This window comes from Serpula lacrymans (genome assembly GCF_000218685.1).
Source record: "Serpula lacrymans var. lacrymans S7.9 unplaced genomic scaffold SERLAscaffold_1, whole genome shotgun sequence".
Classification (NCBI taxonomy): Eukaryota; Fungi; Basidiomycota; class Agaricomycetes; order Boletales; family Serpulaceae; genus Serpula; species Serpula lacrymans.
In genome coordinates this window covers 793041-808393 of record NW_006763290.1, presented here as the reverse complement: position 1 = coordinate 808393, position 15353 = coordinate 793041, and the positions used below count along the sequence as shown (strand labels likewise).

At 43.6% G+C, this 15353-nt stretch overlaps 3 protein-coding genes across 3 annotated transcripts; 1 reads left to right on the top strand and 2 right to left on the bottom strand.

Annotated features, from left to right (window-relative positions):
* Positions 1-1101: 1101 nt before the first annotated feature.
* On the bottom strand, positions 1102-2480 carry SERLADRAFT_344371 (uncharacterized protein; the record flags this gene model as incomplete). Its single annotated transcript, XM_007312087.1, has 4 exons — positions 1102-1198; positions 1259-1286; positions 1343-1768; positions 1820-2480. 4 exons carry the CDS (start codon positions 2478-2480, stop codon positions 1102-1104), a joined length of 1212 nt encoding a protein of 403 aa, XP_007312149.1.
* Positions 2481-6171: 3691 nt separating this feature from the next.
* SERLADRAFT_344829 (uncharacterized protein) lies at positions 6172-6501 on the bottom strand (the record flags this gene model as incomplete). Its single annotated transcript, XM_007312086.1, has 1 exon — positions 6172-6501. A coding segment is annotated over one exon (330 nt), but the record flags the coding sequence as incomplete, so codon positions are not given.
* A 4183-nt stretch (positions 6502-10684) lies between these two features.
* On the top strand, positions 10685-11149 carry SERLADRAFT_431762 (uncharacterized protein; the record flags this gene model as incomplete). The annotated part of the gene is made up of 2 exons (XM_007312085.1): positions 10685-10772; positions 10824-11149. The coding sequence occupies 2 exons, from the start codon at positions 10685-10687 to the stop codon at positions 11147-11149; spliced, it is 414 nt and encodes a 137-aa protein (XP_007312147.1).
* Between the last annotated feature and the right edge of the window lie 4204 nt (positions 11150-15353).

The following is a 15353-nucleotide window of genomic DNA, read 5'->3' as shown; positions in this document are numbered from 1 at the left end:
ATCAGTAGTAAATGTAAGAGGATATGCAATTATTTGGGGCTTTTTAGAAAGAAGCCATAGTTAATATAGACATTAAGGAGTGACATTGTGTACTTTTGTGGCATTTTGTTGGGTAGTACAATCCTAAAACCAATGAACAATTTTATTAATTACTGTACTCATGTTGATCCCAGGGTCACAGTGAGAATGAACTAAACCTCTTTTGTATGACTGTCATAATACATCTGACCTAGCAGACTTAGAAATGTGACATTTTGTACTCCTTAACATTTAGAGCATGTACAGGAACAAATTTACCAAAACCATGGCTATGATTTTTGATGCACCGTGTGCGGAATTTCATTCCCGACCGGTGCCGAATGTGCATGGGGTGAAGGGCACATGCCTCAAGGAGATGGGAGTAAAGATAGCTACTAGTCATTGTGCAAAACAGCTGCATTGATGGTGCAAAGAACCTCCACAAGACACTCTAAGGTCACTCAACAATACCCTCTGTGTTCCCTAAGGATGTCTGGCCTCAATATACAGATACAACCACAACCACTTCACAGAAGAAAAAGAAGGCACCAAAGTGCGTCTGGACAGAAAGCGACACCAAAAAACAATATCCACTAAAATCACCATATTTCTTACGCAGGTGAATAACACTCCTTAGCAAGTAATGCTATTCAATCATTGCTATCAATCATTGCCATTCTTCAACCATTTGTCGATTGAAAGCCGGGTTTCAGCTTCTGTGTTTGTGTGCTGCCCTTTGTATACCAAACAGATGACTATAATTGTGTGCAAAAGGGCTCGAGACTACCGAAGGCAGAAATGAAAAGAAGCAATTGAGAGAATGATAAAATATAAGGTAGGAGAATGCATATCTGTTTTTCTTTTTGATGAAAGACAATCCACGTAAATGATTAAATAAAATATAACAGTTGGATGTGTTTAGTCTGTAATTGCTCAAAACAAAGGGATGTCGACTTTGAGAGCAGTAAGAAACAGCTGCTCTCGAGATTCTCAACGCCAAGGTAAACAAAGCTTTAAACTGTAGCTGATGCTATCAAACTAGATGATTCTCAGCAAACAACACGGAAAGCGGAAGATTGAATTTTACCTCTTCCGTTTTGCTCTTGTCATTTCTTTGCGCAACGCAGGACCATCCAACGGCTTGAGAAGCTCAAACGCACACAAGAGGTCTTCAGATACGCTAAACGACATGAAACCGTAAATAGTGAGCTAAAGCATGCGCGACGGCAGATGTAAATACCTCATGCAAGCACCATAATTGTCAAATTCTTCGCAACGAAAGTTGAACAAATGAAAATAAAATGGAAGATAGGGGGGGACTAACCTCCACAGTAATTCGGAGCACTAAAAACTGTTACCAACGTACGATCGTTCCAGAACTCGTACCCGTCTTCAACTACCATGTGGGCACGACATATCAAATCCATGTCATATCGAAGTAAAAAGTCATTAATAATGGCTTTTCCAAAGCAATAGCTGACACCGCGTTCGTTATCCTCCCAGTCCATTGCCGTATCAGAAGGATCCGACCACAATAGGTCGTTTAAAAGGCCGTAATCGGGAACATCCGTAGGCCTTTGTATGCGTTTGATATCATCCATAGAATGAAGTGACGGCGATAGTCCTCCATGCACACAGAATATCTTTGAAGCAACAATCGCTGCGATTGGTAGGCAATTGAATACATCAATGAAAGTCTTCCAAGTCTTGATGTTACAACGCCGTTTACATTCGTCATAGAAACCATACACTGGAGTAATATTTAGCTGTGATCCAGAAAGGAGTCAGGGATCCCACTGACCTCTGGTAACATTCGCACACTCGTGATTCCCTCGTAAAAGAAAAAAATTCTCGGGATACTTGATCTTGTAGCACAGGAGTAGCATGATCGTCTCTAAACTCTGCTTGCCTCTATCGACATAATCACCGAGGAAAAGATAATTGGCGGTGGGAGGAAATCCGCACATCTCGAATAGGCGGATAAGATCAGAATATTGACCGTGCACATCCCCGACAATCTTCACGGGAGGTGACAATTCAATGAGAGTTGGCTGATTCAGGAAAACTTCCCGTGCTGCTTGACATATAGCTGCTATTTCTGTATTCTTGACACACAGCGACTTGTTAACTTTACCAGAGTAGCCCACATCTAGTAAGCGCTGAATAATGTCGTCGACATCGATTTGTCTGACCCTATCCTTCCCACCATTGCCAGATATCGATTCTCCCAAGGGAAAACTAGTAGAGGATCCTGGCGTAGAGAATAACCCAGAACCAGGTGTTAAAGAAGACGAAGCAGGATTGGACAGTATGGTACAAGTAACGGGAATATCAAGAGGGGAAGGTGAGGGTCTGGTGCCCGCACTGACGAGAGCCAAGTTAGATGCTGAAGATGGGGATGCTGGTGAAATATTAATCGGAGATGTGACACTATCACAAGGCGATTGTGCACCGGATGACATGGCGCTCCATCCTGGTATGTGGGCGCTGGTCACAGGAAAAACATTACTACGGGAGTTTTCGTCTACGTCGACAACTTCCTGAGTGATTGAACCTACAGCACGAGATGTGCTTGCCTGATCATTATTGTTGAATTCATCGTGGACATCAATGGATGGGGAAACGAGGAGAGATTCTTTTTCTTTCTCTTTTGCACCTTTCCTCGACTTTTTGGACTGTTGTTGGCCCATCACTGGACTTGAGATGAGACACAGTATAGACGAGCCGCGCTGAAGACACTGAAGCCTTGACCTGGATGATTTAAATGTTATTCCGTATAACAATGTGGGTGCCAACTTGCACGCGAATAACAAACCAGGACTCAACTAACGGAGGCTGCAATTGCGGAACCTTCAGACCCAGTGGTAGGTACGCACTACGTTGTGAATCTCACAATGTTTTGTTTGTCTACTATTTGGTTACCTTGCTCGCATAGTATCACAGGCAAATATCCGCAAATAACAAATATGCCCTGTTATGTAAGCTTTACCGAACTACACCGCTAATCCGGAAAGGGTAAATGGTCGCTACCTCTCGCAGAGGTTTACTAACTTAGAGTCCGTACGAGAACAATCTATAACGAAGGGGACGGTGGTCCCAAATGCCGCGTGCGAGCCACGTCGCGTCGGTTATTTCACTTAGTTTCGCTCGCGTGGTTTTTGTGGCAACACAGGAGCAGCAGTACAGTAGTAGTGAACGCAGTGAAAATTGCAGCCACATTTGAAATTCTCACGTTTATAAGGACAGACAGCTCACTGACTTCTGACTAAATAAAATTTGATCACTTTACTGTATTATTATTACTCTAAAGATAGTATGGAGTAGCTCAGTCAAGAGCAACAGAGTGCTTTTGATACCATCATACAGTCAATCTATCATAATTGGGGAATAACTTGCTTTATTCACAGTGCTGAAGGTAAGGGTAAGGGAAAAACATATCTCTGTAATACAATTGCCGCTGCTGCTTGAGCAAGAGATAATCATAATGTTGCTCTATGTGTAGCATCCTCTGAGATTGAATCCCTATTCCTGTACATGAAACATCCACATGCAGGATTCCAAAAAACTCTGACCTCCATGAGGTATTGAGACATACCAGAGTTATTGTCTGGGATGAAGTGCCAATGCAACACTGTCATGGGATTAAAGTATTAGATCGTACATTGCGAGACATTTTGGATAATCAACTTCTATTTGGAGGCATTATAATGGTCTTTAGAGGGGACTTCCGCCAAACAATGCCTGTGTTACGATAACACAATTTTCAGACTTTCCCTTTACTTTTATTCTCCGCTTTAAACCTTGTACTATAGCTTTCACACATGGTGCCACGCGGCACTTCCCCTTTCTCGTGCCGCATTGCCTTTCTTCTTATTTTGGACACAACTCTCTCACACAGTGGAGCTGGCCATGCGGGCTAGGCCCCATGACATCATCAGCCACTGTCTCTATCAACTGTATAGTACACATGTACAAATAACCCTGTAGTAGTATATATACCCCAATAGATCAAGGAGACTCCTCAGCGAGTCCTCCTGTTGTTAACCAACAAACTCTCTGCAGCCTAAGGGGTAACCACTCCCCCATCATCTTCCTTATAGTGTGTTTCTGTGTGCGCCATATATCCTGCCAGGGACCAGCTGGTATCGGATTTGGCATAAGTTTACCGGCCGGCAGTTGATGAGAATTCTTAGCCATAGCACATCTCAGACAGGATTTTATGTATTCCTGTATGTCTTTGACCATGCCAGGCCACATGTAGTTTCTGGAGATCAACTCCATTGTTTGTTGCCACCCAGGGTGCCCAGCCACTGGAGTTTCATGATGTCTATCTATTGCCTTGATCCTTGCGGACTCAGGCACATAGATTTTGTTTTTAAAATGAAAGAGCCTGTCTTCCCATAAATAGTTTTCATTGCCGTCAAGGTGCGCCTTTTCTTCTGAGGAGATGTCTTTCTTGAAGACTTCCAGAAGATCAGAATCCTGCCCAGTTCTAACATTGGCAACTCTTGATTGGTCTATCAGAGTAACACCTTTGTTGTCATCTTCGATGCCGTTGGCATGATCCTCTCTTCTGGACAAAGTGTCCGCTTTCCCCATAGAGCTTCCAGGCTTATGAATTAATTTATAATTAAACCTTGACAAGTACACCGCGTAGCGAGCCTGTCTTTGGTTCAAGTCTCGGGCCGTCATAAAATATTCGAGATTTTTATGATTGGTCCAAATTTCAAATTGGTGCCTAGCACCTTCTAAGTAGTGCCACCAGTGCTCTAGAGCTCTAATGATGGCCAGCATCTCCTTGTTGTATATTTGATAGTTGTGCTCTGTAGGCGACAAACTATGCGATAAATAGGCACAAGGCCTCCAAAGATTGTCAGGGCATTTAATTGATAGGACAGCCCCAGTAGCAAAATCAGAAGAGTCAGTTTCCAAACGGAACTCTTTGTCTAATTCTGGAAATGCTAATATGGGCACTGTCGTGAATGCCTGTTTAAGCTTATCAAAAGCTTCTTGTTCTTTGGCGCCCCAGTGCCAAACAATGTCTTTTTTAGTGAGATCGTTCAACAGTCTCGTGATTTTTGTGAAGTTTTTGATAAACCTTCAGTAGATATTTCCTAAGCCAAGGAAGGCCCTAACTCCTTTGACACAAGTAGGTTCTGGCCAGTCCAATATAGCTTTAAATTTCTCAGGATCCATCCTGATTCTGTTCTGGCCTATGATCATACCGAGGAAGTCTACTTCCTTCACCTTAAAATTTCATTTTTCGGGTTTGACGAATAGGTCCCGTTCCTGTAAGCATCAAAGGACTTCTTGCACGATCCTGTCATGCTCAGCCTCATCGTCCGACTTCGTAAATATCAACAAATTGTCAATGTAAATGACAACGCAGTCTTCCATATCCGCAAAGATATCATTCATCATGCTCTGGAAGGTTACCGGTGAGTTGGTCAACCCAAAGAACATAACAAGGGGTTCAAAGGATCCTTGGCGGCACGTGAACGCGGCCTTCCAAGCATCTTCTTCTTTGATCCGTACATTATTGTACCCCCATCTGAGATCCATCTTTATCAAGATTTTGGCGCCAGCCAATTTGTCTACTAGCTGACTGATCAAAGGCAGCAGATACACATTTTTAACTGTGTGCTCATTCACGTAATGATAATCCATAATCATGCGCTTCTTACCATCCTTTTTAGGGATGAAGAACACCAGGGGCGTCGTGGGGCTTTTGGAAGGTCTGATGTAACCCTTCCTAAGCTGTTCATCTATGAAACTTGAGACCTCATTTTTTTCTGGAGCAGAGAGGGGAATCATGTGCCCTTTTCTCGGTTTGAAGGTGTCCTTCAAATCTATTGCATGGTCCCAAGGCTTAGCCTCTGGGAAGTGCTCTGATTTGTGTTTTGAAAAGACTTTCCAGAAGTCATGGTACTCTGGAGGTACCAGCCTCTTAATCTCTTCCTCGCGTTTTACCTCGTCATTGTCATTGTCAATCTTTTCTAGAGATCTGAGTTCATAAACGTGAGCAGCATTAATTTTTTCAAGGCACTCATTGTGACGGACGCGATTCGGTTTACCCAAGTCCACACACTCCTGAGGGCAATGTGACAATGTGACAACCCCTGTCTGCCAGTCGATCTCAGGATTGTGTTTGAATAGCCAGGGCCAGCCCAAGATTAAATTAATCTTCCCTAGTTGGGTAGCTTTGGCAGTGACTCGTTCCCTGTGTCCTTGGTATTCAACAACAAAGGAACATTTGTGTGTGATACAGCCACCTACGTTAAGTGTACCGTCAACATTATAGACGGGAATAGATACATCTAATTTTACAAGGGGAAGTCCAATTTGTTCCGCCCAGACCTGATCTATGAAGATTCTGTTAGCGCCTGAATCAAGCAGTGTGCTGGTTGGGTGTACTATGCCCCAGGCAAGGTTTTCCACACCAACATCTAAACAAATCTCTTTTTGGAATATATACGTGCGCATCAACACACACCTTGGGATTTCGGGAAATGGTGGCTTCAATGAAGAGGAAGAGGTATTGAAAGTTACATGTTTTTCTATTTTATTTTTACCAGAATCAAGCACCCTATTGTTTGTCTCGCCGGGGCCACACTCCAAGGGAGACGCTGGTGCAGCAGTAGTATCATAAATATCACAGTCACAATGCTTCATACAAGTACATATTTCAGATAAATTTAGAAATCTATTTACAAACTGGGGAGCCACCCCTTTCTTTCCATTATTGCTTGTGCAACACCCCAGAACAGGGGCCACTTTGTTGTGGTTTACTTCATTGTTTCGTGGAGTGAAGGCACCCAAGTGACCTAAGCTCCAAACTCTTTTCCCTGGGTCTTCATTTCAGCGACCTGCTGGTCGTAAAAAAAAGGCCCGGATCTCGTCGTATGAACGACCGGCCAGAGTCTGGAGCCAATCATCTGGTTTCTCTGCTTCTAATTGGCGAGCCTGGCACCCTTGATTATTTTTTTGTTGGGCGGCCTGCACCCCGTTTCTGCAATCTCGGGACATGTGTCCCTCTTGGCCACAGTTGTAACAGTTGCCCTTGAATCTGCGCATCTGTCCGCCTTGGACCGCGCTGATATCCATAGGAGCACCCTGTCCTGGGTGCAGCCCGAATGGCTTGAACCCGTGAGAGTGATTATGGTGGTTTGATGACCCAGGGCGCCTCTGGGAAACATTGTTTTTGGTGGTTGACCTGCCACCAAATTGCATATCGTAGAGCTCCATGGCCCTACCAATTTTTTGAAGGTACAGATTTGCTGACACACCCAGTTACGCTCAGCTTGGGGTTTGAAGTATTTTTTGATCTCGACTTTGAGATCATCCCAGGTAGGCCACACTCCCGCTGTGTAGCACTCCTGCATTTTTACTTGGGTGTATTGACCCGCCACCGGTCCTTCCAGCCTTGACAGCACAGCCATTGCTATTTCAAAATCATCAGCAAACGCGTCCCAGTTCGCTTTGATCCAAATCTGGAGCTTGATCCACCATTTGGCAAATCACGCCCTATCCCCTTCGAAAGTGCCGGGATCAGCAATGATCTCGACTTTCTTGTTGAACTTTTGCTCAACTGTAGATTCCGCTGTTGGGGCAGCCTGAATCTCGGCGAGCTGATTTGTTAACGCCTGAATCTGTGCAAGCATGTTGTGTAGCAGACTGTTCATATCCGGTTGCGACGACATGTCGACTTGTTCTTTTTGGTAATGTAAAAAAAAGGTAACTGGGGGTCCCCGCTTGCTATCTGCGGATCAACCTCTTCCCAGCTGAGTATCGGATCTCAATCTCCGACTACCCACACTATAGTATTTAACAAAGTATATAAAAAGTATTTGTAATAAACCCTGGTCCAAACAGTTGTCAGGGGTGGTCCGCTTGTTAAGCTGTCAACCCTTCTCCAGACTGGTGGAGGCAAGTGCCCGGCCTGGTCAGAGGTATTCAAAGAAGAAGTTTTTTGTATTTCTAAATTCAATCAACAATAGTGTGCACACTATTGTTGATCTACAGTACTCCCCTTCACGCTGGGGTCTGCGTATCAAAGGTATTGTTTCTTCTCCCAAAGCACTACAAGGCCGTTGCAAAGAGCGCACCTATCTGCTATACGGGATATTCCCAAACAATAATCAAATCTCCTTCACCCTGGAGTCTGGGTTTGCACAAAGTGCAAGAGAGTAGAAGAGCAAGTCCTAATGTAACAACCAAGAGTTAGTTACTCTGGCACACACAGGAACACACTATGAAGGTAGTGATGAGGGAGTGGTTATCCCTTAAGCTGCAGAGAGTTTGTTGGTTAACAACAGGAGGACTCGCTGAGGAGTCTCCTTGATCTATTGGGGTATTTATACTAATACAGAGTGTTTGTACCTATGTACTGTACAGTTGATAAAAGCAGTGGCTGATGATGTCAGAGGGCGCAGCCCATGTGATCAGCTCCACTGTGTGCGAGACTTTGTGTCTAAAAGAAGAATAAAGGCAGCGCTGCGCGAGAAGGTGGACTGAGAACGAAAAGGAAAGTGCCGCATGGCACAGAGTGTGAACTATAGTAAAAAGGTTAAAGCGGAGAATGAAAATTAAAGGAAAGGTCCGAAAATTGTGTTATCGTAACAGCTCCTGGATGATGTTGGTGGTTGTGGAATTGCAGGAGATGGAACTATTGAGCTTCCCGCCAACATCCTTATGCCAGAAAACACCATAGACTCATTAGTTGACACTACCTATCCTGGAATTGCAAATGGAGACAAAGATGACCATTATTTCCTCCACCGCACCATCCCCTCCACAAAAAATAATGTCATTAGCAACCTTAATTCAGCAATGCTCACAAAATTCCCTGGAAAAGAGTTAGTAGCTCTGTCAATTGATAAAGTGGTTGGAGAGGGGCATGAAAATTATCCTGTGGAATTCTTGAACTCCTTGCAAGTATCTGGCCTTCCTGAAGCGCACCTCAAACTTAAAGCTGGATGTCCACTTATGCTCCTCCGCAATATTGATACCCTAAATGGACTCTGTAATGGAACATGCATGATTTTGATAGAGATGAAGAGAAGAGTATTGAAGTGCCATGTCTTGGGAGGAAAACATGCAGGAAAGATAGCTTTTATTCCATGCCTCACATTGGAACCTTCATCTGAAGAATTGCCCATCAAGCTATCACATTGTCAATTCCCTGTCCATGCTGCCTTTGCCATGACCATCAACAAGTCTCAAGGGCAATCAGTGACATAGGTTGGGCTGGATTTACCTGTTCCAGGGTTTTTGCATGGGAAACTTTACATTGTATTGTCTTTCTGCTCTTCAGGAGAGAGAATAAAAGTGCTATTTCCCTGTGGTTCAAATGACAGACATACCGTCAATGTGGTGTATCCCAAAATTCTGACTCGCTTTATCCTTGACTGGCAAGTAGATTTTTCCCCAATTCTCACCCTTTTTACTAAAGTGTCTTATTCTCAGATCATATTTTCATCCTTTACCATTTCTGGAGTCTCTTTTTTTATTTCTCATCAATTTATCAATGTAATACCATAGACTTTTTACATTACAATATATGTTGATATTTGTAAAGATTCAATGAACTATCTGCTTGAATTCAGTATACCGTGTACAAGTTTAGGGCAGGCTTATAAGGATATTCAACGACAGAACTGCAAGTCAAACATGCATCATAGGATTGAAAGACTTAACATACATTACAGACAGCATAAGTTCACTTAACATTTTGATCACTTAACAGTGATATTATTATTATTTATCATATCACAAAAACATCGCACCAGTGGCAGAGCCACGGGCTGGACCTCGTCTATAACGAAAGGGATGGTGGTCCCAAATGCTGCATGCGAGCCACATTGCGTCAGTTATTCCGCTTAGTTTCGCTCGCGTGGTTTTTGTGGCAACACAGGAGCAGCAGTGCAATAGTAGTAGTGAACGCAGTGAAAATCATAGCCACACTGAAGAAATCTCACGCTTATACGAACATTCAACAATTTGTAGTGAAAATCGTAGCCATGTTGAAAATTCTCGCGCTTAATCATTTTTACTACAAAACACGATATAGTGGACACCAAAACTCACACCTGTGGCACGATGTGACACAACTCAACCAAACAAACCTCTTTTCCTACTATGTGGGGAAGTGGTCTGGCCCTACACACAAAACAAATTGTTGTCGAGAATTTGCACATTTTGCATTACAAAAATTAATAGCCATTATTGACCACACTGTGGTGTGCATAAAAATAAAATCAAAGACCCTTCCCCACATATAAAAACACAGCTTACACAATGTGAGTTTATAACAGTTTATGGTGTTGATTCAATTAAAACTGACACATTGATTACAGAAGCCCAAATTATCAACAAACCAGTGCATATAGCAAATACATAAATATGAATATGAGCAATTCAAATATGCAGTATGTGTAGCATTGTTAATGTGTCATTAACCACTAACTGATATATTGATGTCATTTGTAGACATATTCCACAGACACCTGAACGAGAACATGGTGAACATTGCAATAGAGATTGTATACAACATCATCAACAGATGACATCACCAAGTGTGCGATGAGAGCACCTCTTGGACCGTAGAGATTTGAGAAATATCAATGTTGTGCAACCAAATTTTGGAGGACCTTTGCATGATAATCACATGCCTCAGCCATTAGCTGGACCTGCATACCCTCAATTGCAGCCCCCTTTTCAAACGAGGCAGGGTAACCAGTTGCTTGCTACCCATGGTGTTGACTACAATGAAAGGCTATTAGATGGGTTTCAAAACTGACATACAGAACGGGTTAATCAATGGCGTAATAGACTATGGAGGCAGGAGCAGGCTGAGGATCAGATGATTCAACGCCAGGAAGCAATACAGCTCCCAAGGCAGGAACAGCAGTTGGCTGAGGATCACCAGGAAAGAGAAATTGAATGTCAGGAGGCAATTAGACTACAGGTACAGCAGCATTCTCAGCATGCTGATCTGCGTTATGAAGAGCTACAAGCTCAGCAACTCATTAGAATCCAAAGAGCTGCTCAAGAAGAGCTTGAAAGGAGGGAAGATAAGCTAGCAGATCAGGCTTACAGGGCTGCCAGGGATGCTGTAGACCAAGGCGGGTAATAATACTAAGTGAAACTCAGCCGCTGCCCGAGAGGCTATAGAAACGACTGAGGTATTCCTATACTAAACCCCCTACTACTTATAGTCGGAGGTGCTACTCGCTACAGTATAATGACTCCTAGGAGTACAATTGTGCTCCTAGGAGAACAATGGTTACTCTATGGAGTGGTGGCTATGCTCCATGGAGAACAATGGCTGCTTCGGCAGAGACCGGGTTTATCTGGTTTTGTCGGCGGGGACTTAAAATGAACCGGTAGCTGCCAGAAATGCACCAAGGATGCCAGGCCTCAACGACTTGCAAATGAACAAAATATTGCCAACCGCCGCCAAGCACAGGTGATACACCAGGAGGCCTGACAACCATATGTAGAGCCTCTATACCGTCATACTTTATGCAACATGGAAGTAGAGTGCTGTAATTGTGGAGCATTACACTGGGATACCGAGAGACTCACAAGTTCCTCCAGGATCCATCCAAAATTTGGTGTGTGCTGCCTTCAAGGTCGGGTTAGGCTGGATCCTTTCCAGGAAGCGCCTGCTGCGCTACACTGTCTGTTCCGTGGGGTTAACATTACTGCATGTGAATTCCGTGACAAAGTTTGCTCATACAACAATGCCTTTGCATTTACGTCTTTGGGTGTCAAGATAGACCATGCTGTCACAAGTGCTGCAGGACCTTATAGTTTCCGTATCCATGGAGGCCTTCATCATAGCATCAGCGCATTCCATCCACCTAAAGGTGAAACTCCCTCTTTTGGCCAGCTTTACATTCACGACCCACAGACCGCCCTTTTTTTACGTAATGAGAATAACCGGGGGCATGGCACTACACCAGCAACCATGCTGGAGATCCAGGATACCCTGGAGCAATTCAATCCATTCAATCCATTCATCCTGTTGTACAAGCAAGCTTATCAGATCATCATGGAAAAGCCTGAAGCAGAACGTGCCAACATAACAGCCCATATAGCTCTTGATCAAACTCTGGACCAACGTCGTTATAATCTTCCTACTGCAGATGACGTTGCTGCTGTTATCCTTGGAGATGGAGAACACAATGTTGATGAGGACTGTGATATTGTTTTGCAGCTGAAGCAATTTGATCATGGTGGTGGTCTCAAGCATATCAGCCATTTGCACCCCCTTTATTCACCTCTGCATTATGTCCTCCTATTTCCCTTTGGAGAACAAGGGTGGCATAGGACAATACAATCCATTCAAAATGCTGATGGAAATATATGCAGTGAATATGTCTCCCAGCCGTGTTATTATGCATACCGTCTCCATCCCCGAAGAACCAATCAATCTAATCTCTTCTATGGTGGAAAACTACTTCAGGAGTATTGCGTTGATGCATGGGCTTCCACAGAAGAAAGTGAATTGAAGTGGGTCCGTCATCATCAAAAAGACATAAGGGCAGATCTTTACCAAGGCATTAAAGATGCTATGGATCGAAATGATGGGGAAATAGATTTGGGTCAACAGGGCCAGAACATTATCCTACCATCTTCTCATTCTGGTAGTACACGGCACATGTACCAGCTCTTCCAGGACTCCATGGCTATATGTTGCCACTGCCGTAAACCCGATATTTTTCTTACAATGACAGCAAACACCAACTGGCCTGAAATTCAAGAGGCTTTGCTGGAATACAACAATGCCGGTGAAGTAGATGATGACCCCAATATGCCTACAAGAAAACAGACTGCTGCAGACCGTCCTGACATTATTGCACATGTCTTCTATCAGAAAAAGAAGGCACTGTTGAAGGAAGTCAAAGATGGGATCTGTTTACACTGTGGAATACCAAAAGCGGGGTTTGCCACACATGCATCTTCTCATATTCTTGGAAGATCAATATAAAATCTGTGATGCCACCCAGGTTGACTTTGTTGTCTCTGCTCAAATTCCTGATCCTGTTACACAACGAAAATTATATTCAATGGTCACGAAGTGTATGATGCACGGTCCATGTGGACCTGAGCCCCCTGGAGCCCGGTGCATGAAGAATAGAGCATGCTCAAAGCGCTATCACAAAGAGTTTTGTGCTGAAACCAGATTTGGTGATGATGGTTATCCAGAATATGCAAGGCCTGACAATGGGAGGACTTATACAGCTCCAAGTGGTCATGTTTTTGATAACCGTGATGTCGTCCCTTATAATGCATATCTCTCTGCCAAATATGACTGTCACATCAATGTTAAAATCTGTGCATCCGTTAAAGCCGTAAAATATATTCATAAATATATTTACAAGAGCCATGATCGAGCTTCAGTTGTGGTGGGAGGACAAGGTGCAGATGTAGGAATTGTGCATGGAGATGCAAGGCAGCCGAGGGATGAGATTCAGGACTATATTGACGGTTGCTATATTGGTCCTGTGGAAGCATGCTGGCATCTCTTGGAGTTCCCTATGCATGAAGAAAAACCAATGGTATTGTGTCTTCCCGTTCACTTAAAGGATCAGCAAACTGTATTCTTCAATGCCCATGATGATGCAGAGAATATAATCAATAACGACCGTACATCAAAGAATCAACTCACAGAATGGTTCACTGCCAATAAAGATCACCCTGAAGGCCGTCACATACCTTATCAGGATTATCCTCAATACTTTGTCTGGAACAAAGGTGCCAAAAAATGGACTCCAAGAAAACAACAATTTGCTATAGGGAGATTGATGTTTGTCCATCCAAGGCAAGGGAAGCGCTTCTACCTCCGTACACTGCTCACTGTGGTCCCTGGAGCAGAGAGTTGGGAAGATTTGTGCACATTTGATGGGGTTTTACATCCAACTTACAAAGCTGCATGTGCTGCATGTGGCCTGTTAGAAGATGATGGTGAATAGGATCAGTGTTTGGCAGAAGCAGGAGATATGTAGACAGGCCCTGAACTCTGTGCTCTCTTTGCAGTTATCTTACTGCAATATCTCCCAAATGAGCCTGCAAACCTTTAGAACCGGCACAAACACAAGATTTGTGATGATTTACACCATTGCCTTCTTCAAAGAGGGATTTCCCAACCTTCAGAAGACCAGATTTATGATTATGGACTATTCTTGCTGGAATCCATACTTACTCAAGCCAACAAGTGTCTTTCAAACTTCCCACCAATGCCTTTTCCTCAGCAACAATGGGAGCCTATCATTGCAAACAATCTTCTCCAGGAGCAGCAAAATTATGACAGATTTGATCTTACCTTGGAGGTTGAAGATAATGTAGAGAGGCTAAATCGAGAACAGCGGAATGCTTTTGATACCATTATGCAGTCAATCCACCATAATGAGGGAACAACTTTCTTTATTCACAGTGCTGGAGGTGGGGGCAAAACATATCTCTGTAATACAATTGCAGCCGCCGTTCGAGCAAGGGATAATCATAATGTTGCTCTATGTGTAGCATCCTCTGGGATTGCATCCCTGCTGTTGGAGGGTGGCCGTACAGCTCATTCATGCTTTGGAATCCCTATTCCTGTACATGAAACATCCACATGCAGGATTCCAAAAAACTCTGACCTCCATGAGGTATTGAGACATACTGGAGTTATAGTCTGCGCCAATGCAACACCATCATGGGATTGAAGCATTAGATTGTACATTGCGGGACATTTTGGATAATCAACTTCCATTTGGAGGCATTAGCATAGTCTTTGGAGGGGACTTCCGCCAAACAACACCTGTTGTTCTAAGAGGGTCAAGGCAACACATCATTTCTGCCTCTCTTAGAAGGTCATGACCGTGGACAAATATCCATGTTTGCTATCTCACACAGAATATGTGCCTGGACCGTACTCCAGAAAGTGAAGCCTTTGCTAGCTGGCTCCTGGATGTTGGTGGTGGTTGTGGAATTGCAGGAGATGGAACTATTGAGCTTCCCGCCAACATCCTTATGCCAGAAAACACCATAGACTCATTAGTTGACACTACCTATCCTGGAATTGCAAATGGAGACCAAGGTGACTATTATTTCCTTCACTGCACCATCCTCTCCATAAAAAATGATGTCGTTAGCAACCTTAATTCAGCAATACTCACAAAATTCCCTGGAGAAGAGTTAGTAGCTCTGTCAATTGATAAAGTGGTTGGAGAGGGGCATGAAAATTATCCTGTGGAATTCTTGAACTCCTTGCAAGTATCTGGCCTTCCTGAAGCGCACCTCAAACTTAAAGCTGGATGTCCACTTATGCTCCTCCACAATATTGATCC